The 27,357-nt window shown below is 44.3% G+C and overlaps 1 protein-coding gene across 2 annotated transcripts in view; it reads right to left on the reverse strand.

Moving 5' to 3' along the window:
- Positions 1 to 27,357, reverse strand: part of ARHGAP6 (Rho GTPase activating protein 6) — a 499,309-nt gene that overhangs the window by 245,366 nt on the left and 226,586 nt on the right. The window contains exon 1 of one of the 2 annotated variants that reach the window (XM_048860656.2): positions 16,665 to 16,813. The exons of the other annotated variant lie outside the window; for it this stretch is intronic. Within the exon in view, the coding sequence (XP_048716613.2) occupies positions 16,665 to 16,709 (45 nt within the window). The 5' untranslated portion in view covers positions 16,710 to 16,813. Of the gene's footprint in view, positions 1 to 16,664; positions 16,814 to 27,357 lie in introns of those variants that run through there. 2 annotated transcript variants of the gene reach the window in all.

Here is a 27,357-nt window from a genome sequence, read left to right on the forward strand (position 1 = left end):
TCTGAGGTTCTGCTGCTCCTGCAAAGACACTTTCTCCAAAGGAGCAGCAGGGTGACACGGATTTAGAGCTAAATTCCATCTAAGCTGCGTGGCCGAACAGCAGCCTATTAAATGCTGCGCAGGCGCTCAGGGCTGTGGCAGGGAGAGATGCTGCTCCCCCAGCCCCGGACCTGCCGCAGCCAGAAGGAGAGGCGCCTCTCCCCACCGGCCCCAGCCCAACCCAGCCCTGGACCTGCTGCAGCCCGTGAAGAGGTGCCACTCCCCCAGCCCCAACCCAACCGCGGACCTGCCACAGCCGGTGAAGAGGCACCTATCCTGCGGCCCCAGCCCAAGTTCTGCTGCGGGGAGAGAGCGCTGGGGAGAGTACTCTCTCTCCACTGTAACCCTGGGGCAGCCTGAAACCCAAACCCCGCATCCTCAGCTCCACCCCAGAACCCACACCCCCTGCTGGAGTTCTCACCTCTCACCCCAACCCTCTGCCCCCACCCACACTCCAAACCCCTAGGTTTCCTGCATGGAAATGTCAAATGGGGTGACAGGGGTGACAGGGGGAAATGTGGGATATAATAAAAATAATACTTAACATTTATAAAACACTTCATTTTTCACAGCACTTTACAAAGATTAGGCTCAATTCTAGAGCTGTTCTGTACTTTTAAGTTCTTATTAAAATTAAGAGGCTGATTCTCCAGTGAAGCCTCACAACAACGTTCATTGAACTGTCCCCATTTTACAGATGAAGAAACTGAAGAAAGGAAGTTAAGTGATTTATGAAAAGGCCAAAGTACCTTATAAAAATATTTTAGAAAGTATCACTCTTTGTGGAATTCTTCATAATCAAACGCGGGTATTTGTAGCCACAATGATACATTTAAAATGTAATCACCTAAATACCTTTAGGAATATGGCCCTATGTCCACAGCAATTCTCAAGTTTTTAAAGGAAGTCATCCAAGCATAAAATAAATGACTGGATTTTATCCCCATCTCCAGGCTCTGATCTCTCATAAATATTGGTCAACTGGAATTTTGCTAACCTTTTCAAGGGAATAAACAACTGACTTTCATCCTTAGACCCAGTATGAAAAATTCCAGCTCAATGTTTTTTCCTCAAAAAAAGGCAGAAAAACTTTGAGACATAACAGAAGTGCCTTCCGAAATCACTGGGAGCAGGATAGGCCTACTAATCTGCAAAACACATGAGTAATAATTGCACTAGTTTGTTTCCAGAGTATTATATTACTGTGTGCTACGGCCATTCTTCCCAAAGAGGAAAGAGATTCCCAAGAGAAACAATAAATACATCCAGTCAAGAGGTCACTTCCCCTGGTCTAAAGAGCCCTGCTAATGGCTGTAAACCTCCAAGAAGTAAGCTGCTAAGTATGCTCCCACACAGAGGTGCTTAAACTTTATTAACAAAATTCAGATAGGATGTGTAAAAAGGTGTAATTTCAATCTACATACACCTACTTACATCGACTCACCAACATGCAAGCAAGACAGCAGTTTAAACTAGTATCAGTAAGAGTGGGACGAAGATGTATATTAAAGTAAAGGGTGACCTACAGGAGAGTAATATGTGAACTGATTTTCTTGCTGTGCTTCACTCTGTGTCTGAGTTACACCAATTTAGACTTTAAGGGTATGTCTACACTTTGAGCTGGAGCTGTAAATTCCGACTCGGAGACATCCACCTTAACTCTGACAGAGCTAGCATGCTACAACTAGCATCCACCTGCGGCACAATGAGCAGCAGAAAGGGGCTAGCCACCCCAAGTACATCGCCAGTGTCTTGAGGAGGATCATACTCAGGTGTCTAGTGCTTCCTGCTGCTTGCGCCTATGTGGATACACTCTAGTCTTAGCATACTGGCTCAACGAGAGCTGGTGCAGATACATCTCCTTGAGCTGGGAATTACAACCCAAGCCAAAATGGAGACATCCCTTAGAACGTTGGATATCCAAACATGCAGGTCCCTATGAAAGAGAGAAACAAAGAGAAAGGGAGAAACTAGGAATTAACAGGGATGAAATCCATGGGGTTGCAAATTACTGTAAAACCTACATTTAGTACACAGATTGATGTTTTTGTAGAGTTTTGAGCCATCCTTCAGAATTCTATTGCAAAGATGTGATTATCTATTAAATTACATATACTAATTGATGGGGGGGCATACAGAAAGATTATTGCTTGCTATTACATTTTATAGGAATTTTCCTTAAGGGCTAGCAAACATTGTACAACCAATTCTGTCCTCACTAACATCTTTGTAGAACTGATTGTAATGAAGTTGAATAATGCTGAGAACCCAATGTATAGTGAGTATTGTGATTATTATTATTATTTACGATTTGTATTACTGTAGCACCTAGGATCCCTAGTCATGGACCTGTCCCTCATTGTGCTAAGTGCTGTACGTGCAATGGAGCTGACCATTGATTTGATGCTTTGGGACCTAAAATAAGGCAATGTGCATCCATTCACCAGTGGAACAGTTGACACAAGTATACTTAGTTATAATGTAACAACTACTGTTCCCCTACCAGTACATCTTAGGTATAAGTGTTTTCTCCTGGGTGATTTACTTTGTCTACTGAAAATAGACAATTGTGTGTCCTTTTTAGCTTAACTACTTCTGCAGCAAGCACCATTTTTTAATGGGTTAAATACACCATAAATGAGGCACTTGTTCTTAAAGGAAGAAGGATTTTAGGGGAAAGAATTTCACAAAACCCAGAGCTGAGTTAAAGTATTACATGTACTGAGTGTAGCATAACACTTAGAAATTACAATCAGGCATTATACTGACAAATCTAGTTTTGTCTGAGCACCTCACAAGCTTCTATATTGTCAAAAAGATAATATAAGTAACTTAAGATAAACAGTAATTTCTCCCTTCATTGTCCTTTACAAGTTGTGATACAGGAGGACCAGGGAGCAGTGTTAGAGGGGAAATATATAAGCCGAAGGCTAATTAAGGTGTGGTTCCCTGTAGACTAGGGAGGGTGGCTACAGGTTAATTGGAGCACCTGCAATCAATTAAGACCCTGTCAGGAATCTAATAAAAACCCCCTGCTTCAGGCAGACAAGGAGGAGGAGGCTGGAGATGTGCTGTGAGACTGGAAAGATCAGAAAACTGAAATAAGGGAGACCCTACCCCAGCATCTAAGGACTGAAGGTACCCCACCCAAGGGGGAAGAGGGTAAGAACCCACAGGGGCTGAGACTTAGAGTAAGAAGCAAACCCAGACCCCTCCCCTGCTTATCACCTTCCCGGGCCACTAGCAGGGCCCTCGATGCCCCAAAAGTAGGGGCAAGGGGTAGCATCTTAGCCCTTGCCAAGAAAAGTGCAGGATCCACCATACTAACATCAGCCATTTTGTCACAAAGTAGAATGCTACAAAATTACACAATTTGCTCTCAACAAGACAATTTAAATACCTTCTAACCAGAAAGAGCTTTTGAACTGTTATACAGTCAAGGAACCATTCAGCCTCATCTATCTCTCTCAGATATGGTGGTAGCTATGCAACTGCCATTACTTACAGACCAATCATAATGTGGTCACTGGGTAATCTTGTGGATAACCTCAAGAGAAATATTTCCAACAAACAAGAAATAAAGGCACAGCACATAAACCTGCATCAAAATGAATACAAATATGTATTCCAGTGCATTACATATGTACATAAGCTGTAAAAAAAAAAAACACACAATTGTAAGTTTCTCTTTTCCTAAATCAACTTCTTAGCATGGATCCTAACTAGCAAGAAATTTGTAATCACATAGAAGACAATAGAGATATAAGGAATAGCCAGCATGCATTTGTCACAAACTACTCATACCAAACCAAACTAATCTCCTTCTTTGACAGTGTTATTGTAGATGTGATAGATCTTGATTCCAGGAAGGCTTTTGACATAGTCCCATATGACATTCTCATAAGGAAAACTAGGGAAGTGTCTAAATGAAACTACTGTAGGTGGGTACACGATCTGTTTAAAGATCATACACAAAGAAATTTATCAATGATTCACTGTCATACTGGGTAGATGCTCCTAGTGGGGTCTTAGTGGTCTGTATGGGGTCCAGTGCTAATCAGTATTTTCATGATTGAAGTGCAGAGTATGCTTATGAAATTTGTGAATGACACCAAGCTGGAAGGGGTTTCAATCGTTTTGGAGGATAGGATTAGAATTCAAAATGACATTGACAAATTGGAGAATTGGTCTGAAATCAACAAAGTTAAATTCAGTAAAGACAAATGCAAATTACTACACTGAGAAAGGGAAAAAAATGAAACGAACTACAAGATGGGGAATAACTGTCCCTCAGATGTTCTTGTCAACAGCTGGAAATGGCCCACCTTGATTATCACTACAAAAGGTTCCCCCCCACCCCGCTCTCCTGCTGGTAATAGCTCACCTTAAGTGATCACTCTTGTTACAGTGTGTATGGTAACATCCATTGTTTCATGTTCTCTGTGTATAAATCTCCCCACAGTATTTTCCACTGAATGCATCCGATGAAGTGAGCTGTAGCTCACGAAAGCTTATGCTCAAATACCTTTGTTAGTCTCTAAGGTGCCACAAGTACTCCTTTTCTTTTTGTGAATACAGACTAACACGGCTGCTACTCTGAAACTTGTCTAATCAGTAGTATTGTTGAAAAGGATCTAGGAATTTTAGTGGATCACAAATTGAATACAAGTCAACAATGTGATGCAGTTGTGAAAAACGCTAATATTATTCTGTGGCATATTAACAGCAGTGTCATAAGTAAGACATAGGAAGTAATTGTCCTACTCTACTTGGCACTGTGGGACCTCAGCTGAAAATGATAAAAGGTTTAGAAAACATGACCTATGAGGAAAGGTGGGGGAGAACTGGGCTTGTTTAATCTTTAGAAAAGATGACTGAGAAGGGACCTGATAATAGTCTTCAAATAGGTTAAGGGTTGTTATAAAGAGAACGGTGAAACTGTTCTCTATATCCACTGAAGGTAGGACAAGTAGTAATGGGCTTACTCCACAATAAGGGACATTAGATATTAGGAAAAAACTTTCTAACTGAGGATAGCTGAGTTCTGGAATAGGCTTCCAAGAAAGGCTATGGAATCCTTATTATTGGAGTTTAAGAACAGGTTGGCCAAACACCTGTCAGGGATGGTCTAGGTTTACTTGGTCCTGCCTCAGCTCAGGGAATGGGATTTAATGACCTCTCAAGGTCCCTTTCAGCCCTACATTTCTATGATACCATGATGCTACGAAGGTAGGCCTACATTCTGGCCTGGCATCCCTTCAGGGCAGATTGTAACTTCCATGAGGCTTTTCTTTGAGTCATGCAATATAGGCCAATACAAATCAACATATGGGATCTGGATTTTAAGAACTGCCCAAAGTGTGTGTGTGTGGCCAATGCAAAGTACAAGTGTTGCATGGCCCTACATTCTATACTAACCGAAGCTTCCAGGTGGTTTTTGTGGGTAGGCCCGAGAAGGCAGCAATTTAGCCTTGAGATTACAAGGGCATAGATCGATGTAGAAAGGTCTCCATTAGAAAGGAATGGTTGCTGCTTCTAAGCCAAAAAGTGGAAAGATGGACTGCATGACTCAGCTCTGATAAGAATCTAGGAGCAGGAATTAACCCAAAATTATCCTGATACTGCAAACTAGGTTGACAAATGTGCCTTCATTGAAGTGGTATACCTGGTAGCCACATACTTCTGTGTTCTCCGTATCTGAGCAGGTCAGAACCCTTGTTCAGTCTTTCAGAATAGCTTCCTTCTTATTTGGCTTGAACTTAAGCCTATTTTTTGCTAGGCAAGGGGAAGAGCACAAGAACTGTGACATTCATAAATTGTAACTCTGACATATATACATACTGGTGACAGTGCAGGCCAAATCACATCAGTCTCCCCTAGCATCTATTTGTATTCACTTAACAGGGGTGATGACACGCTGGAATCCTATGGAAGCCTGATACAAAAGCCTTCCATGAGAAAAAATACACAATACCACACTTTGGCATGTCAGAGAAGAAGGAACATAACTAGTGAAGGGGCTTCCCCACCCACTCACACCAAACTCTGCTGGCAAACATACAAAACTTCATTAATTATGTGGCCACTTCCCCAGTACTTACACTTTTTAATCTAAAATAAAATCATTCATTTGTTATTTATACCTAGTTTTTGCAGGAAAGCTTCCAAAGTTCGTAAGTATCCATTAAAGGGAAATTTAATTGTACAAATACTAATGCCAGTGTGATATGATATAGGAGGTGAACCATTTACCACAGAGAAAACAAGAAAACATCTACGGTCATGGTATAAATGAAAGGCAAGAAGTCAGGTTGTTTCACCCAGCGGGTCACTGGACACGAGATAATTTGCCAAAAGGAAGAGGGAGCAGCTAGCATTACAGAATTTAAAAGTTGGCCTGAAAATCCATTTGAAGACCTACAACATATCTTGGCAAGACAAGGGATGGACTCAATGGGGCTATAGTTCTCAAGGTCCCAATGGGTTGTTTTTCCATGTACATGCATTAACATATCCCCAGTGCTTTAATCAGCTTAATATTGATCTCTCAACTTTTCATCTTCAGATTCTGTTTTCACTTTAAAATGTGTTTTAAATATGAAATTACTATGCACAATTTACAAAATGGACTGGAAACAAAAACAAGAGGACTGCTCTGTTCAGGTAAAAAAGGGTCCGGCCTGCATTGACATGGAGATGTACAATACACACTTTATACTCTCATCCCTGAGTACGTGATCAGGGATTTGTATACACTGACAAGGGAAAGAAGAAATCTTAGACTCTATTCAGTTTTATTCAGGCTTAACAATGTATCCTGACAACTCTTCACAATGTGCTTTTTAAATAGAAACTTGAATAATATTACATTTCCATGTATTGCAAAATAATACATGTCAGGGTTTGTGGTGTTCTGCAAGAATACTGCATGCTTCCAGAAATGTAGACATTCAAGCCAAAATTTTCAAACTTGGGTGCCAGAAGTTTGGTGCCTCAATACATATTTAGACGACATTTATTAAAGTGCTTAATTTCAGAAGTTCTAATCAACTGCCACTGATGTCAATATTGATGATAGTTTGTCTTACAAGTTGATCAGTAAAATTATACTCGATTGAGATGTTATGCCTATGTAAAAATCAGTCCTGTAGTATATCATCAACTATGACATTTACAGAATTCAGGCACCTGAGTTATGTGCCTGAATCCATATTTAGGCACCAACTGAACCAGCCTGCTTTTCAGAGATACTGAAGTCAGAGCTAATCTGGTTTTACACCAAAGTAACTGACATCATAATCAGGCTCAGACTCTACAAAGTTAGCACATTCCAAAACAAACAAAGCAACACACAATCTTTGACAAACAAATCAAGGTGGTCATGAAGTGGCAGATACCATAGGCTCCTGGTATCACGTCTAAGTAGGACTCAGACATGTATTACAAAAATGCAGAGACACGCTTTTGGAGGTTTCAGAGTAATAGCCTGTATGCATCTGATGAAGTGAGCTGTAGCTCACGAAAGCTTATGCTCAAATAAACTGGTTAGTCTCTAAGGTGCCACAAGTACTCCTTTTCTTTTTACACTTTTGGAGCAAACCAAACTATACTCCACTTTGTATAGTTATGACACTCACACTTCTCATACAACTGCAATAAACTTAATTCACATTGCAGTACTGTAGAACTGTTACAGGCAATCTATAAAAAAAACTACTTCTTTAGTATCCCTTTTCACATCAGCACTTTCTAACACCCTCTTTTTTGATTTTTAGTACAAAATATATGCAGGAAATCCTTTACTTTGTAGAGTCGATAAAGTTTTACAATCATTACTAAGGAAAACAATTCTTATTTTTCTTTTTTAAACCAGTTAATCCTGATAAGGCACAAGCTATTCCCCAAGGGAGCTTTTGGAGGAGACACTCCCATACAGCTAGTGAACACGAACATGGATGTGTTAGCCTGACTTCACTTTATAAAGGATTTTTTATTCCTTATGTGATGAGTACATTGCATGCGCACCTTCTGTATTCCCTGGATAGATGAAGCACTTATTTCCATTCTTGTATCCTTAAATACCTTTAGAAAATGATGAACATGACGAAACATGAACTCTAAATGTACCTCATCGACCCATTAAAAGTTCAGCTGGGCCATCACTATGGAAACAGGTATTGCATTCAAACACAAGAAGAGAACTGTATTTCCACAGAGGACACTAAGCAATGAACAACCAGAGGTGTATATTGGTAGTCAAAACTGAAGAAACAAACTATGAAATTAAAGTCTTCAAGAGACTTAGCTAAGCATATCAAATAGAATTGGTTTGTTTCTTAAGGGGATAGTATCAGGTCAATTTTGAGTCAAAATTAAGATTTTTTCAAAAGCTGCAACAAAAGAAATACATCCTGACTTTACATATGTTTGTTGGAATTTATAAAAATATTCCCCTGCAGTCTATGCATTGCAGTATTGTGTTAATAAAGCATGAGACTAGGGGCTTGTCTACATTTAGGTTGTGCCTACACCGGCACTTTCATCACTAAAACTTTTGTCGCTCAGGGGTGGGTGGGGGAAAAAAAAACACACCCCTGAACAACAAAAGTTTTAGTGGCGAAAAACACCGGTGTGGACAGTGTCTTGTCGGTGGGAGCCATGCTCCCGGGGAAGAAGCTACTGCCCCTCATGGGAGGTGGTTTTATTTTGTCACCAGGAGAGCTCTCTCCTCGCAATAAAGCGTGGCTACACACAGCGCACCTTACAATGGCGCAGCTGCAGTGCCACAGCCGTGCTGTTGTAAGGTGCACAGTGCAGATGTAGCCTTACAAAGCTGCAACAGCATAGCTGCACTGCAGTGCTTAGTGAAGATGCTACCTACGCCGACAACAGGAGAGCTTCTCCCATTGCCATAAGTGTAGGTTCTCTACCTCCCCGAGAGGCGGTAGCCATGTCTACATGGGGGATTAGGTCAGTATATCTGTCGCTCAGGTGTGTGGAGTTTCCACACTCCTAAGAGACCTAATTATACCAACATTAAAGCGTAGCGTAGACCAGGGATCAGAAACTGAAAATAACCAGCAACTAAAAGAAAAATTGCATTGACTATCTAAATACTTCTATGGCACTGATAGTCATAAGAGTGAATAACTTCATTCTCCAGGCTGAAAGAAATGTAAAAACTAAACAAAAAAGTCGCAGCTCACGCTCAGCCAGATGCAGATTTAGAAAGTTGTTGAGTTCCAGCGGGGAAAAAACCTGAAACACAGGACCATCAAATCATTAGATAAAAGACACCAACCCCACAGATTCTATTATTTTTATTTCTGTTACACAACCTTAGTATCGAGCACCTCCAAAGCATTAATGAGTTAATCCACAAAAACAATTCCCTGAGACATGGAAGTATGTTCACAGGAAAACTGAGGCACAGAAAGGTGAAGTGACTTGTCCAGAATTACATGCGGAATGTGTGGCAGAGCCTGGACTAGAACCCAGATTTCTCAGCTACCAAGCCTGTGCATTATCTACAAGGCAAACTTTCCTTCCAGGACTAAGCCTGCTACTGACCACCTGCGTGAGAATCTGCTACTTGCACAGACTTCCACAATACTGTGCTATAAAGTTCGTTCACAGAGCAGCTGTGTTAATGCAGGTTGGCCAAATCTCCTATTAGAGATGAACTATACTGAGTTTCCTTATCACACTGTCTGGAGTGGCCCATGACTGAGCTAGGGTGACCAGAAAGCAAGTGTGAAAAATCAGGACAGAGAATGGGGGTGTAATAAGCACCTGTATAAGAAAAAGCCCTGGATATCAGGACTGTCCCTACAAAAATAGGACACCTGGTCACCCTACTGTAAGTGCCCACCTCAGGGCAGACTGCCAGAAAACAGGGCAGATATCCCAAACAGGTGGTGTGTTCCATAATCAGATTTCACTAACTCACAGATCACTGTACCAGTCCCACCACGGAGGCACAAACAATCACCCTAGACTCTCCAGTCCATCCTATCACCCAGACAAACTGGGCCTCACGATAAAAGATCATTCAAACCAAACACAACACCACACCACACCAGGCTGCTCCCAGTCCCAAGAAACCAGTCACTCACCCCAGACTGGTGTGGGATCATACAATACAGCACCGTGTTTAAGCATAAACTACTAAGAAAATAAACAAAGGTTAAAGATTTGACAAGGGAAGGAACACTTTCTGTGCTCGTTTCATTTAAATTAAGGTGGTTAAAAGCAGCATTTTTCTTAGGCATAGTAAAGTTCCAAAGCTGTATTAAGTCAATGTTTAGTTGTAAACTTTTGAAAGAACAGCCATAACGTTTTTGTACAGAGTTATGAACAACATCCATTCCTGAGCAGTTTGTAACTCAGGTTCTACTGTACTAATACACAAGTGAATTGACTTGGGGCTTCAGCATTTTACTAGAGTCCTAGATGGTTGCATTAAAGTTAAGAACTCCTGTGCCTATTTGAATTAATAACCTCAAGCTCAGCTCAGAAATAGATTTATTAAGCAGTACCTCAGTAAGGACAATTCTTCAATCACAAAGATTATAAATCCCACTGCAATGATAAATTATCCAATATAAGGGCAAGAAAAATCAGTGAGTTGACTCTCATAATATCTATACCACCAAGAGGTACAAAATTCATATACATAGGCATGTGCAGAGCCAAGACTACTTAATATTTTGTACCATGCGGTGAAAATGCTAACTAATTTGAACTGAATTGTACTTTCACTCTGCAACTTTCTAAGAGCTTGTGATATAGTAGAATAAAATCTTATGTCTTTACAATAGAGACCTTCTTCTTTCAACCTGGGTTCTCAATGGTTAGAGTCACTGAAACTTTCCATGGTTGACGAAACATGAATAGACTCCAGTGTCCATAAATATCATTCTAAGCTTGACATAGGGTTCATTGAGTGGGACAAAGTGCTCATTTCCTCACTTTTAAAAAAAAACAAACACCCCATAAAGTTTAGCAGAAAAGCCACTTCCCAAATTCTTATGATTTTATTTTGTGAATCGCTGCTGTCAATGGGAATTCTGCCCCCAAGTAAAGAATGTAAGATTGGGCTCAATAATCTCAAATCATGATCTATCATTTTTCTCCAGAAAAAACAACCCACACTTCTGCAGACAATAAGATTTGTTATTCTGTAAAAACTAGAAACTCAGGCCCAGAAAAACTGTTGCTAATTGGGCTAGCTAATTTGCTCATGCAATGTAGCTGAAAATATTCCTTGTTTCAAATTAATAGAATTTCAGGATACAGCAACATGAAAACAGTTGAATAGGCCTTTGATTATTTGAGTAATTGAAAAAACTGCTATTATCTTTTTTTAAAAAAAAAGTTATCATTCCACTAAAATAAATTACACTTGAGACCTACCATAACCTTTGAAATAAAAGGGAGATGTTTGTAGCACACAGTTCTATTGTTTCAATCTGAGAAGGGCTTCAGACACACGACATCAGATAGCATACCTTCAAACCAGAAGTACAAGCAACTCTGTTTAAAAAATAAGTCTAGGATTCTGCAAAAAAATTCTTAAGTACTTCGATTTTCCTCAACCATGGATTTTTACTGTCCTAGCTCTTAGTTTTAAAGGACACTTCTAACTTAAATATCACACTTTTTTTTGGAAAGCACTATGTGCATAGTCATTCTCCCCTGTGCACAGCAACAGGAGAGAGAAATATTTAAAAAGCACAAAAGTTAGAGAGTCTGCGAAGGTGCCACAGCAGTTGAGTGTCAATTGACCAAAGACTGAGCCAGAAAGAAGGACATGTCCCTGACTATTGCTGGGGGAACCACCTTCTTTTCCTTGGGGAACCACCTTCTTTTCCTCAAAAAAATGCAATGAAATAACTAGACCTTCTCTTTTCCTCAGGTTGAGAGAGTATGCTCGCTCGCTCTCTCCCTCCTAGCTAGTTGAACAGTGAGTTTTGCTGATCAGGGCAGCCACCTCCAAGGCCTGCCTTCCCCTTTTATCTCTTGTCCCTCCTGATAACTCCAGCCTCTCTCTCCAGGCTGGCCACTTCTGGCATATGTCTCAGGGCAGGGCTGATTTAAGTCACTATCTTCAGGCTAGACCCTGACCCATTGGAGGGATTTATGCCCACCACACCACCACAGGAACTTAAAATCAGGTGTAGTGCCTAAAACTACTTTTAAATCTTTAATTGACTCGATTTCAAGTTAGCAATGACCTTTTAAAAATAATGTAAATATTATAATACTGCTTAATAAGTATTTAAGATAAAAAACATGAAGCTGTAGCATTTTTTTAAATTGCTATTAAAGATTTCAAAAGTGAATATAAATTTAAGAATGAATAGGCAGAGGCTTCCCATCCCAGATCAGGGAGGTGACAATCCCCCTTTATTCAGCTCTTGTGAAACAGCACCTGGAACACAGTATTCAGCTCTAGACCCCCTCAATACCAGAAAGAAATGACTAAATAAAAGGATTCCGCAGAGAATAATGAAGATAATTAACAGGCTAATGGGATTGGCTTGGGAGGAAAGATTAAAGCATCCTACGTGGCTAGATAGCAACTGGCAAGGCGAAATAAGCATCTTCAAGTATTTACAATACTGCAATGATGTAAACACCAACTAGGGAGAGGAATTATTTGGGGTGGTCCAAATCATAAGTTAGGAGGTAGTAATGGAATTAAGTTAAAACAAGAAAACAGGCTGAAAGAACAATTGTGAAGAAAAACCATTTTAACTGAATCACCAAAAATTCCCATTAGCTGACTTTTAAAAAATAGATTTCAAAATGGAAAGATGTTCCAAATAGTCGACAGGAATAAACTGTTCACCAGTTGAAGTGTTTTTTCAGTGATAAGGCTCCACCAAAGCATAGCTGTGAAATAAGAAAATAGTTGGCAATCTTGCTCCCACTGAAATCAATAGCAAAATTCCCACCAATGTCAAAAGGAGAAGGATCAAACCCTATGACAGTCACGTGATCCGAGAAGGCAATCCCACTTTCCATATTATAATTTTAGTTTCAACTAAATACAGTAGTTACACCTGATTCTTTATGGGACAACAGCACTGAGCACTTTTTATACCTAGCACATGCTTAGAAATATATCATGAACTTTGAGTTACAATGATATTCTGTGTGTTATTTAATTCCCTTTTATTTTTTAAAGAATGGCACATAAGTAAACAGTCCTAATAAAAAACAGAAATATTGTTATATAGTCCCAATATAAATATTTGTGGCTAAATACTGTAAGAGCACAATTTTTATTTCGGATCATCATTAAGACAGTCCAAGAACTTTTTTTTATTTAGTCCACACAACTATTTAAAATCAAAAGGAATATCAATAAGTGACATTCAAGTAGTAGTGTCTAAGGCCTCAATCCAACAAAATACTTAAGCTTGTGCTTAAATGTTAAACTCCTGAAGTCAACTACTATTCACAGCCTTAAAGTTAAGCACATGCATATGTGCTTTGCTGGATCAGGATGTAAATCTTGCTATCAAACGGTTATCCCGCCTTTGCATTTTTCATATAGACAGTATAGCTCAATTGGGCCAATACAGCTCAATTAGGTCTTTTAAAGGGAAATTAGATTTATTGATGTAATTATAAAAATAAAGTTATTTTCTCCTCTACCATGATGCAGAATAATTCAAACAAAACACCACAATTACAACAGTTGTCGTTCTTGCCACTTTTCTGATGTAGCTGATCCTGGAGCTTGATTCTTTGCAGGACGGCAGACCTGAACTTCATGGCAGCAGCCCGCTGACATAAAAATAAACTAGTGGCAAACCAAGAGAAACAACAACATGGTTGTAGCTGGTAGCTTCATGGTGGGCTTACAAACAGGATCACAGGAAGCAACAGAAGTTCTAGGATGTGACAAATTTTATGCATACAGTGTTGTTGTAGCTGTGTTAGTTCCAGGATATTAGAGAGAAGGTGGGCTGAGTTAATCTCTTATTTTATACAGAAGTTGGCCCAATACAAAATATTAGCTCACCCACCTAGTCTCTATAAATTGTGTCGGTTTGAGAAACTTCTCAATATTAGTGGGGCTATTGTCCTACCAAACCAATAGGATTCTGTATGTATCATGGTAAACAGGTACCGTATATACAGTTCTCAACCAAAGATGGAAAAGCAAAAAAAATAAGAGTGGAATATCAGATTTTCAAAGGGACTGCTCATTTACTGACACTAACGAATAGTTCAGCAGATTTATTACCACTACAGAGAGCCAGGATAGATTTAAAGTATCCCTATAGAAACAACCAGTTTTTAGAATCTTCTTCATTAGCTGAGTCTACTAAGTACTATCTGTGGCAGAGCAATACTGTGGTTGAGTGGGTATGAAAATATTTTCAGAACCCCACACTCCGTATAAAAGAACGTACTGAAGAAAGTTGCAAACACTACTTCACTCCTGAATGTTCACTTAAACAACTGTGCAACATAAAAGTTGTATAATGACAACCGCTGAAATAACGTGGGGTTTGAGCCCTAGTAGTTCAAGTTGCCACATTCTGTCTCACGATTGGACATCAGACTACATGGAAGAGGGTGTCCTTAGTTTTCCTAGCAGCTGAATTCCAACACTGAAAAAAGTTACAGGCTCAATGCTGCTGTCACTCATACATGATTTACATCTATGTGACACTACTGACTGCAACAGAATTATTCCTGATTTACACCAGTGTAAATGTGAGCAGGTTCTTAATTCTAACTCTTACATATGGCTTCAGGCAATAAACAGTGGAGACAGTAGCTTTTTTTTCACCCAAACAGAGAAAATGCTCCTAATAAGGCTAGTAAAAAAGGAAGTGGTTTCTCAAGAGCTCAGCTCTTGTGAAGTAAATGATACAATATGGTCTTATCCCATAAAATGCCAGAGAAGCAGCAAACGAATCAGTAACTGAAAATGACTTCAAGTACTGGCAATTCATTCTTCCATTCAACTTGTTAGGAAAAAAGGACAAAATGCCAGTGTAACTGTGATGAAGAGTCGCATCACTTCTTTAAAGTACATTATATAAGAACAGCCCAGTTCTAAAAGTTGCCTTACAAAAAGAAATTAACTGGTTATGGCTTGTATTATACTAACAGATTGTACTAACACAGCTAGCTTTTAAAAATTTCCTTGTGTTAATTTTAAAAATAACAACATCTCACCCTCTCTTCAAAAAAGGCAGCATTATCGCTCCTACAAAGAAAAATCTCCAGTATTTTAACCTATTTACAAAAGGAGTACTTGTGGCACCTTAGAGACTAACCAATTTATTTGAGCATGAGCTTTCATGAGCTACAGCTCACTTCATCGAATGCATGTAGCTCACGAAAGCTTATGCTCAAATAAATTGGTTAGTCTAAGGTTCCATAAGTCCTCCTTTTCTTTTTGTGAAATACAGACTAACATGGCTGCTACTCTGAAACTTAACCTATTTAAGTTCTTATACTGTATCCCATCATCATGCTATCTGAGTGCATGTTATGGTACAGCATATTTACATAATTCTCAGAACCAAATCCCTTAGTAAGTAATGCTTTCTGCTGGTTTCCTTTCTATGAGCCACAATAGTTCTAAGAAAGAAAAGGAGTACTTGTGGCACCTTAGAGACTAACCAATTTATTTGAAAGCTTATGCTCAAATAAATTGGTTAGTCTCTAAGGTGCCACACGTACTCCTTTTCTTTTTGCGAATACAGACTAACACGGCTGCTGCTCTGAAATAATTCTAAGGAGATGCAGCCTCCTTCCCCTGCACTTTATTCTTGGCAGACAGGAGCGCTGACAAACTCCAGTCCTGTTACACACACACAGTGCCGGCCTCTCACCGGGGAGGAAAGAAAGAGGAAGCCTTGAGGGATCCCATGGAACCCCACACCCAGATGCAACCACCACAACCCCCTTTTTAAGTGCATTCATATGAAAAGAAATGCCTTAAAAAACACACACACACACACACTCTCCGACTACCCACTGTCCAAGCAAACACTGGCCCCACTTCCTGAGCCCTCGCAGATCATTAGAAACTGGAGAGTTTTGTTCCTGTTCTTCCAGCCTGCCTGCCCCCAGGGAGCCAGCGGACTGAGGAGGAAAAGGGACCGGTCCCCCACGCGCAGCCACTGGGCACTCAGCCGAGGAGCCTCATCCCCACTCCCGCTCCAGACGCTGCTCTTGCAGCCCAGCCGCCGCAGCCCCGTCCCTGCCCGCCTGCAGCCGCGCGGGCAAGTTCGCGGCGCTGCCTGGGCCACGGGGGGCCCCTGCAGAGAGAGCCCCACGGGGGGGCACTGGCGGGCCGGCTCCGCGGGGCCGGGACCGAGCAGGGTGCCTGGCTGCTCCGTGACCGCTGTCACCGGCGGGGGAGTCGGTGCCTTCCTCTTCCCCCGCCCGCAGCTGCGCCGGCGTGAGGGGCAGGTCCCCCACCCAGGCGCGCCCAGCCCGGGGCTCTGCAGCGCCCGGCGCGAAGCGGGCCACGTCCCTGCCAGAGGGGGGCCGGCGCCCTAACTGCGGGAGCCCCTCCGCGCATCCCCGGAACAGGCCCTGCCAGCCCCCGTGCCCCCGCCCGGCTGCAGCCCCGGGCACGCACTCACCGCGTAGCAAAGCGCCGGCTTCTCGCTGAACACCGAGTCTCCCATGGCCGGGGACAGTCACCCCCGCGGCGGCGGCAGGGGAGCGCGGCTGTGTGGCCCTCGCCGCCCCTTCACAGCGCCCCGGCGGCGGCAGCAGCAGCGCCCGCGGGCTCCAACCCCGCAGCCTCTGGCACCATCCTACGCCCAGAGCCGCCCGCAACTTCTCGCCCCGCCCCGCTCCGGCGGCGCTGGCATCAAGCGGGGCGGGGGTTGACTCCTTCCGCGCGAGCCGGGCTCGGCCAGAAAGCGGCTCGCCCGCTCGGAGCCGGCCGCCGGGCCTGGCCCTGGTACTCGGCGGGAGCGGGCGGGGCTGCGCCCGCCTACACCTGAGAAGCGGGGCAAGAGAAAGGGTTTGGCGATGCAGGATTCAGCAGCTCCAAGAAAAGGCACGCTAGAAGGGGGGGAAACCAGGCAGGTGAGACCCAACTTAGACAGTCCCCAGCCAGACACCAAACGCATCTGCTCTCAGTTCAACTTACATTTGCATGAGGCCACATCTGCCCTAAACTCCAGTCTCCAGCGAGCAGTGTTTAAAGGGGAGTGACAATCAGACTTTCTGCTAGAAATCAGGACTCTGGAAATCCCAACTGGGGGCCTACTCTCAAACTCTGGGAGTATTAGTTTTAAGAGCAACTCACCCACAATTTTCAGAGTGGTAGCTGTGTTAATCTGTCCCAGTAAAAACAAGGTGTCGTCCTTGTGGCACTTTAGAGACTAACAAATTTATTTGGGCATAAGGTTTTATAGGCTATAACCCTCATCAGGTTGCATCTGATGAAGTGGGTTATAGCCCATGAAAGCTTATGCCTAAATACCCTAACAAATGTATGTCTACACTGCCCACGTTACAGTGTAGTCACACTTTATCGCTGAGAGAGAGCTCTCAATTTAAAAAACCCACCCCAAACCAGCGGTGGTAGTTTTATCACTGAGAGCAATAAAGGTCTCTAAGGTGCCACAAGGACTCCTTGTTGTTTTTGCTGATGCAGACTAACAGCGCTACCCCTCTGAAAGCTTACAAAGAGCTCTTCTTCAGGTCTGGGAAAGGTAGATACCCAGTGTCATTGCTCAATACAAGAGGGAAAGGATTGTTTAACATAAGTAATTCACATATTTCAATAGACAATTCAAGGTGAAATAGCCCGTTAACAGTCTTGCAGTCATAGGGAGGAAAGGATGGCGGTGGAGCTACTGAGAGATTGTTAAAAGAAAAGGAGTACTTGTGGCACCTTAGAGACTAACCAATTTATTTGAGCATGAGCTTTCGTGAGCTACAGCTCACTTCATCGGATGCATACCGTGGAAACTGCAGCAGACTTTATATACACACAGAGAATATGAAACAATACCTCCTCCCACCCCACTGTCCTGCTGGTAATAGCTTATCTAAAGTGATCATCAAGTTGGGCCATTTCCAGCACAAATCCAGGTTTTCTCACCCTCCACCCCCCCACACACAAGTTCACTCTCCTGCTGGAGATAGCCCATCCAAAGTGACAACTCTCTACACAATGTGCATGATAATCAAGTTGGGCCATTTCCTGCACAAATCCAGGTTCTCTCACCCCCTCACCTCCCCTCCCAAAAACCACACAGACAAACTCACTATCCTGCTAGTGGGTTACAAGTTGTTGTAATAAGCCACAATGTCTCTTCAGACCATGATTTTTAGCATCCAGCAAAATTTCAAATTTAAGCTCCCAGGCTTGTCTTTTGAAAGTGTTGTGCAGATTTTGACACACAAGGCCAGCTCGCTCCAGGACACAACCTACTTCCTCCACAAACATTCTTGCCATGTCACCTCCCTCTACAGCAATCCTCACAATGACAGCTTAGCTGCCTGCCTCAAATATTTGCAATACAATGGACAACCATCAGATATCTACCCCAAACACATTGCCAAACTCAGCCATTTCATCCTCACCCATAACAATTTTACATTCAACAACACACACTTTGTCCAAACCATGGGTACTAGGATGGCTCTTCAATATGCCAACCTCTTCATGGACCACCTTGCAGGAGAATTTCTGGACAAATGCACCATGGAAACCAGTGAAATACCTGAGATACATAGAGTATATTTTCATCCTCTGGACAGACTACTTAAACTCCTTCAGACTGCCACCACAACTTCAACCACCACCACCCATCCATTAAACTCCCTATAAAACACTTCCACACCAGCATCAACTTTCTGGACACCACAATCAGCTTCAACAACGGAGCCCTACAGGCAACTATATACAGGAAACCTACCTTCACAGATCCAGTAACCATCCTAAACACACCAAGAAATCTGTTATCTACAGCCAGGCACTCAGATTCTCCTCAGAGCATATTCTATGGTAAGTCTGGGATGTATACCTTAACACACACAAAACCACTATCACTTTACCAGAGAAGTAGATCATATCCTGGAATGGGTCACCCAAATACCCTGAGAGACCCTGCTTCAATACAGAAACCACCCACCCCTCCTTGTCATAGAATCATAGAATATCAGGGTTGGAAGGGACCTCAGGCAGTCATCTAGTCCAACCCCCTGCTCAAAGCAGGACCAATCCCCAATTTTTGCCCCACATCCCTAAATGGATTTTGCCCCACATCCCCCTCAAGGACTGAACTCACAACCCTGGGTTTAGCAGGCCAATGCTACAACCACTGAGCTATCCCTCCCCCCCCACACCTGATACTGGAAACCATATGGAGGGTATCAAACAACTAAAACCTATACTCAATTAGGGTTGCCACCCATCCGAATTTTACCCAGTCAGTCTGTGTCCAGGTGCCATTTAGGGTTACCAGATTCCCATTTTTTTGACACCAAGAGTCCGTTACTGTGGGGCAGGGGGAGGCATGGGATCATTAACCTGTGCCAGCCCCTGCTCAGCTGGGGCTGCCTCCTACCTGCTCCTACTTGGCTACAGCAGCTCCTGTCCCAGCCCCAGAGCAGAGGGAGCCCAGCTGGAAGAGGAGGGGGAAACTATCCAGCAAGTGGCAGGGAGGGAGAGGAGCGAGTGATGGGGGTGGGGCCTTAGGAAGAAGAGGCTAAGCAAGAGTAGGGCCTCAAGGGAAGAAGTGGAGAAGGGGTGGGGCCTTGGGGGAAGCAGGGTACAGGGCAGGGCCTCAGCTAATAGCAATTAGAAAGGTGGCAACCCAATATTCAATGGGGAACCTATCCTAAAAGAAATATTTCCTGAACCTCCTCTTCTGGCCTTACATCAACCCTCACCTGTCCAAGCTCCTCATCAGAAACAAGCTCCCCACAGACCAGGACACACCAACTCAAAGCAGCACCAGACCCTTCCAGAACAACAGATACAAAACCTGCAGACATCTCCACTGCTATAATGGCAACAACCCCCACAACACACCTTTCGAGATCCATGGGTCCTACACATGCCTATCCAACATGTGGTGTGTACCTCATCTAGTGCACTAAATACCGCAATAGCCACTATGTGGGTGAAACCAGACAATCACTATGCTCTCTAATGAACTCAGACAGAAAAATGATAAAAGACAAAAACACCCTGTCACCTGTGGGGGAACACTTTTCACAAAGTGATCACTCTACATCTGACTTCTCAGCCCTCATCCTCAAAGGAAACCTGCACACCACCTTCAAAAGATGAGTTTGGGAGCTTAAATTCATAACTTTGCTAGATACTAAAAATCATGGACTGAATAGAGACAGGTTTCAGAGTAACAGCTGTGTTAGTCTGTATTCGCAAAAAGAAAAGGAGTACTTGTGGCAGAGACTAACCAATTTATCTGAGCATAAGCTTTCGTGAACTACAGCTCACTTCATCGGATGCATAAAGACACTGGATTTATGGCTTATTACAACAATCTGTAACCCATTAACAACTCCTCACAGCTGCTCCTCCCTCCCTGCTTCCTTCCCGTGACTGCAGAGGTGTTAATGGGCCTCTTCACCTTGAATGGTCCCTTGAAATGTGTTAACTACTTATCCTAAACAATCTGTTCCACCTTGTATTTAGCTGTGACACCTGAGTACATCTCCCAGACCTGAAGAAGAGCTCTTTGTAAACTCACAAGTTTGTCTCTCTCATCAACAGAAGCTGGTCCAATAAAAGATATGACTTCATCCACCTTGTCTCTCTAATATCCTGGGACCAACACAGCTACAACAAGACTGCAAACAGAAATACTTCAGGTGCTTCTTGAGGCTCTTCACTCTTAATTATAAAAAACTACTCATAACTATCACTGACTGTATCAGACATTTTCACATTACAGGCTAGGGCAGGGGTGGGCAAACTTTTTGGCCCAAGGACCACATCTGGGTGGGTAACTTGCATGCAGGGCCATGAATGTAGGGCTAGTGCAAGGGGCTGGGGTGTAGGAGGGGGTGCAGTGTGCAGGAAGGGGCTCAGGGCAAGGGTTTGGGGCACAGGAGGGGTGCAGGGTGTACAAGGGGGCTCAAGGCAAGGGTTTGGGTCACAGGAGGAGTGCAGGGTGTACAAGGGGGCTCAAGGCAAGGGTTTGGGGTACAGGAGGGGTGCAGGGTGTACAAGGGGGCTCAAGGCAAGGGTTTGGGGCACAGGAGGAGTGCAGGGTGTACAAGGGGGCTCAGGGCAGGGGGTTGGGTGTGGCAGGGGGCTCAAGGCAGAAGGTTAAGGGGCTTTGGGTAGGGGGTTGGGGGGCAGGAGGGGGTGGGGAGTGCGGGAGGCAGCTCAGAGCAGGGGGTTGAGGTGCAGGAGGGGTAGGGAGGGCGGGAGGGGGCTCAGGGCAGGGGGTTGGGGTGCAGGAGGGGTGTGGCAGGGGGCTCAGGGCAGGGAGTTGCAGTGTGGGAGGGGTGTGGGTTACTGAACAGGGCTGGGGTGCAGGAGGGGTTCGGAGTGCAGCTCTGGGGTGGCAGCGGTGCGCAGCAGGGCTAAGACAGGCTCTCTGCCTGCCCTGGCCCTGCACCGTTCCCAGAAGTGGCCAGCACCACGTCCCTGCAGCCCCAAGGGGTTGAGGGCAGAGGGCTCTGCGCGTTGCCCTCGCCCGTGGGTACCTCCCCCGAAGCTCCCATTGACCGTGGTTCCCTGTTCCTGGCCAATGGGAGGTGGCAGGTGATGCCTGCAGGTGAGGGCAGTGCACCGAGCCCTCTGCCCTCCCTCCCCCAGGGGCCACAGGGACTTGGTGCTGGCCACTTCCAGCAGCGGCTCGGGGCCCGTGGTGCCATGGGGGTAGCAATCCTGCAGGCTGGATCCAAGGCCCTGACAGGCCAAATCCAGCCTGTGGGCCGTAGTTTGCCCACCCCTGTGCTAGGGTTTAAAATAATGGTTTTCTAGATTTCCAGCGCAAAGTCATTATTGTGGGATACCCCTGCAGTTATTTCCTTGGACCACGCTGTTAAGCAGCTCCACTGTTTGCTTGGTGACTGAAAACATATGAGCACATCAGTAGAACTTTCACCTCTCCTCTCCCACCCACTACTATACTGTTGACAACAGCAGTGAAGGCTGATCAGAATTTAACTGAGTCTTGTTTGCTTCAAGATAGCACTTCTGAAGTTATTAGGTAATTCAAACCACAAATTGAGTTTTTACAGTGCCGAGCATTAGTGATACTGGGTTGTTTAATATTTAACTGTCACCCTAATTCTATCTCACAACACTACATAACACTATCCCTCGTGGAGGTGGATTACCAGGAGAGCTCTCTACTCGCACTTTGCTCCCGCAACAGCGCTTTGAAGTTTCCAGTGTAGCCATGCCCTTGCAGTGAGCAAACAGTTGTGAAATTGTGGAGGTGTGACTGAGCCACTTAGACATAATCAACTCTCCGTCCTTCATTGTCCTTCTGACTAAGGTGCATACCTCCTCTAGGCAGCGAGAGGCTCAGGTGTCAAGAGGCCATACTAAATGAGGTCAGAGGATAGTTCTCAGACCAACTCTATCTTTCTATTATGGAGGTGATGTGGTTTAGGTGATGTGGTCCTCAGAGCAGTAAATAGGGCTCAGAACTTCTTGGTTCTTCTCCCAACTCTCACTGTGTGACTTTGAGCAAATCTATTAGGCTTACTCAATGACTTTTTTTGCTCCATCTGTAAAATATGGGCTGTAAAACTCAGTAGTGGGATCCTCAGGTGAAAGGCACCCAGGAAGTTATTTTCTCCTTGTACAATCCCTTCGCTTCGCTAGCTATATACCTCTCCTGTGTCATCAAAAAACTAACTCCGTATCTTCGAGGGTGAGCAGAAGCTTCCTTTTTGCCTGCTGGACAGTGCTCAAGAGCGATATTGTCTGCCTATTCCTTCCTCAGGGCATTGGCACATTTCTCTTCTAACCAAGAAATACTGTGAAAGTAGAATGAATTATATTGAAATTATAATTCATTAAAGAAATGCTACTTGAAGGGTTTGTTGAGATATAGTTGTCAGGAAGAGAAACATTAAGGCGTGTGAGACAATGGGTCCTCAAACTAATTAACTTACAGCTCCTACTGAGCTAGGAGATTGGTAAACGTTAGTATGCAAATAAGATATGTATGTTTCTGCTTCCTTTTGTCTCTTATGTTAAATTGGCTTTGGCTTAGCTGTATAAATAAGTTGTCTTTAGCCTCAGAGAGGGGCTCACATCTGGTTTCATTGGCAAAGCGCTTTGTTAATAAACAGAGTGGTCTGACAAATTATGTGAGTCCTGAATCTAACTTTGACAATTTGGAGGTTCCACTGAGATGGCAACCGTCTTCACTGGGGCCGTGTGACTCCTGACTGTTCTTAGGACGGCCGTGGCAAGCTGGCACTAAGGCATTTGGCCCGAGCAGTCCTCCGCCAGAACGGAAGGGTGCATGACCACAGTGAAGTCTACGCCATCGAACCTGTTGGTTCCCACTCTGTTCTGGTAGGGATCCCGGGATCTGACATCAGGAATCTGGTCAGGTAATTATTTCTGTGTTTTGTCCGAACTGAGGACTGTCTTGTCTCTGTGTCTATCCGTCCTCCCTGTGGTGTGTTTGAGTCTGGGCGCCGTCTCCATCCGGGGATCGGCTGACCAAAGGGTTCCTCTTCCCACGGTATGAGTGAGTGAAATCTGCACAATCGCAGCCGCAACGCGCCTTGGGTAAAACCCTTAGTGTGAAAGCAAGGGCGATTGAGGCAGTAGCCTGTGGGCTCCTTTTGTGTGTTGCACCGGGCATCGCTCTGATGAACCCGACTTTCCTTCTTGTGTGATTGGTGTGTAAAGTCCTTCTGTATGGGTAACCAGACGTCTAAGTCGGGACAGTTCCCTAAAGGAACGCCGGCTCAGTTTATGTATTTTAGGAAGAGTCCGGACTCCTGTAAATTTCTGGAAAAATGGTCTAGGCTAAGGGTGTCAGGTAGAGTGACTACTACCAGCACTACGCTTCTGTCCCCAGAAGCCTTTACAGCTATTCTGAGGGAAAATGGGCCCTTTTCCCACAGAAATAGTCTATAAGGGACTGCTGCAGGCAGCAGGCAGAGAGAGAATCTGATTAAAATTATTTGACTATTGGGTAATATAATCAAAATCGCTAAAGGATGTAAGGGGTTTCTATTGGAACTTAACTTGGCTGCTCCTGGTTGTGTCTAGTACAAGATGGAAGTGTAATCGGGATACAGTTGTGTAAAGAGTAATCACAGCGCAAGGGATGTTAGGCAAAAGAGAATTTTGTGTGTGTGAATAGTGCTAAAATCTGAAGCTGTGTCTCCACTATTACCTGAGAATAAACTTATAGCTTGGTACAGCAGAGAAACTATTGCAAACATGGTCTGTTGCACAAGAGGGGAAACTGAGGTACACCACCTCATGAATTTCATAGATGACCAGTGAGTGGGGTAATTCACTAGCCTGACTATAGAACAGCCTGACTATAGAACAAAATAAGGACAGCCTGGAGGTAATTCTTCTGTTTTTCCTGCAATTAGCAAGGAAATTTGTAAAAGAAAGTGGTATAATTATAAAGCAATAATCTGTCCCCACCAGGGGGGTGGAAATTGTTTCTTTTGTTTTCAGACTCTACAAGCAAGCTGGTGCCAGCGGAAGAATAACTCAGAATACCATGGATCTATGTTTTGTGTTGTTTGTCTTGTTGCTAGCATTGCTGTGTTTTAATGAACAGAAAACCTCATGACATGGGTGGGGGATGGCTTCAAAAGGCTGACCTTGGTGGGGGGGGAGAGATGTGTATGGGAATGCAAAAGGCTAACTCAGAAGAATCCCAAAATTCAGTGGCCACTGTTAGGATCTTGGGACAAAGACCGAGTAGACATCTTAAAAGACAAACTCGGCCAACCTACAACTAAATTGGCAAAAGGAGAGGTTGATTGTTTCATGCAGTGGTGGGAAGAGGCAAATCACAGGTGGACAGAATCAAAACTTGCCTCTCAAAGATTCTGGATTCTATCCCACCAGATGCAACTCATTTTACTGTTGTTGATTTATGCTCTGCTTTTTTTTCTCTCCTGGTTCACCCTGACTCCCAGTTCCTGTTTGCCTTTTCTTACAAGGGGCAACAGTACACATGGACCACACTGCCCCAGGGGTATACTGAAAGCCCGTCATATTTTTCCCAAGCATTAGCCCGAGACCTTGCTGACCTTGTTTTCCCGTCCAGGTCCACACGAGTCCAATATGTAGATGATCTACTCCTCTGTTCCCCTTCATGGTCTGCCTCTGAAACTGACTCTTTAGTGCTCCTTACTGCCCTAGCAAATAAGGGTCACAAAGCTTCTCGCTCTAAACTACAACTCTGTCAAGCTTCTGTCACATACCTCGGCTTTCTCCTCTCCCAGGGTTCCCGTGCACTTTCTCCCACCCGCGTCCAAGTTATCCTTAACTTTCCCCAAACCCGCTCCCCAAGTCAGATCCAGAAGTTTTTAGGCATGGCTGGATTTTGCAGACAATGGATTCCCCAATATGCCTCCCTTGCAAAACCTCTCCAGGAACTCACTCGATTCTCTGTGCCTGACCCCATGCCGTGGCCCCCAGAGGCCAATTCTGCCTTTGTTTCCCTCAAACAGGGTTTGGCTTCTGCCCCTGCCTTAGGGCTGCCTGACTATTCTAAGCCTTTTACCCTTTTCTGCCACGAACAATCTGGGTGTGCGCTTGGAGTTCTCACTCAGATGCACAGAGAAAAGAACCACCCAGTGGCTTATTTCTCTGCCACTTTAGACCCTGTTGCCCAAGGCTTACCCCCCTGCCTGCGTGCTGTGGCTGCTGCATCGCACCTAGTCGAAATGTCTGATTCCCTTGTTCTCCGCTCTCCTCTTACCCTCCTGGTCCCTCACTGACCTCGCCCTGCTCCAAGACTGCCCCAGAAACCGAGAAAGAATCCTGGGTTGCCCAAGGTTGCTCTCTACATCCCGAATCCTTTTGGCGCTCACCTACTGGCGCCTTTGTAGCCCCCTTTTCACTCTACCCGTCTCTGGCCGCCCTGCTACACGGTGTTTCGCATGTCGGAAAGAGGGGATGGTCTCTGCTGTAACTAAGACAGGATGGTGGGCCCCCCATTTTAGCTCTTTTGCAGCCCGCCACTGTGCAGCCTGTACCACAAAGCCATAATATTGGTAAACCTGTAAAAGTGGCCCAGGGGTTCCGGGGCCTGCCTCAAGCACCGTTCTTGCACAAATGCCTAAGTGTCAACAATATGAATTTGTATTGGTTATGGTATGTTTATTCTCCGGTTGGATTGAAGCCTTTCCTTGTCGCAAGGCTGAGCCACCGTCTGTTGCCAAATGTTTGTTAAATCATATTATGCCTGCCAAGGGAATTCCTGCTTTGATCGGGGTATACATTTTACTGGACAACTTCTTCAACACCTGGACCGTATATTGTATATCAAACAACTGTTGCACTGTTCCTACCACCCACAGACTGCAGGTGCAGTTGAAAGACGAAATGGTGTACTTAAGCCTATGCAAGCTATGACTCCCGTTCCAGATTCGAACTTGACTCACAGTGCACTTCTTCAGTATTGCAAGGGACTAATGCAAACTGTAAGTCACTTCCATTCACAGGTTCGAGCCGCCTGGCCCACGGAACCCACCTCCGACGCTTGCCACAACCTCGAGCCAGGTGATTGGGTCTACATACGGCGCCGTCATCGAAAGCACGCCTTGGAGCCCCGGTGGAAGAGTCCTCATCAGGTACTGCTTACTACACAGACGGCTGTTAGACTATCTGGCATCGCAGCGTGGATACATGCTTCACAGCATAAAAAGGCACCATCCCCAGAGAACCAATCACCACCTCAGGACAACACAGAGTCAATTTTGACTCCAGAAGAAGACGTAGAGGAACAGTCTGCAATACCTTACAATCTACGCTCTCGTAAGCATTGCCAGAAGCAGACACTGTTCCTCGGCTGCTGGTATCTTACGGTCTGGGGAGACCATGATGACAATTCTTTTATCCAGCAGCAGGTGTGGATAGCTCAGATCCTTAATATTTCTAATTGCTGGGTCTGCAGCCACATCCCAGCCCACTCTCAAACTGGTGTTCCTGTCCTGGCTATCCCACTCAAGTCCCCAGACCTCACTGGAGGCCCCGTCCGTTTAACAAAATATGGATCAGCAATGACACTTGGGAAGCGGTGGGAATAAATGCAACTAAATGGATAAGTGTGGTGGAGGGAAAAGGTCATTGGTGTTGAGTGTGTAATGGGACAGGGCTGGATC

Source organism: Caretta caretta, chromosome 1, assembly GCF_965140235.1.
Source record: "Caretta caretta isolate rCarCar2 chromosome 1, rCarCar1.hap1, whole genome shotgun sequence".
NCBI classification, from domain to species: domain Eukaryota; kingdom Metazoa; phylum Chordata; order Testudines; family Cheloniidae; genus Caretta; species Caretta caretta.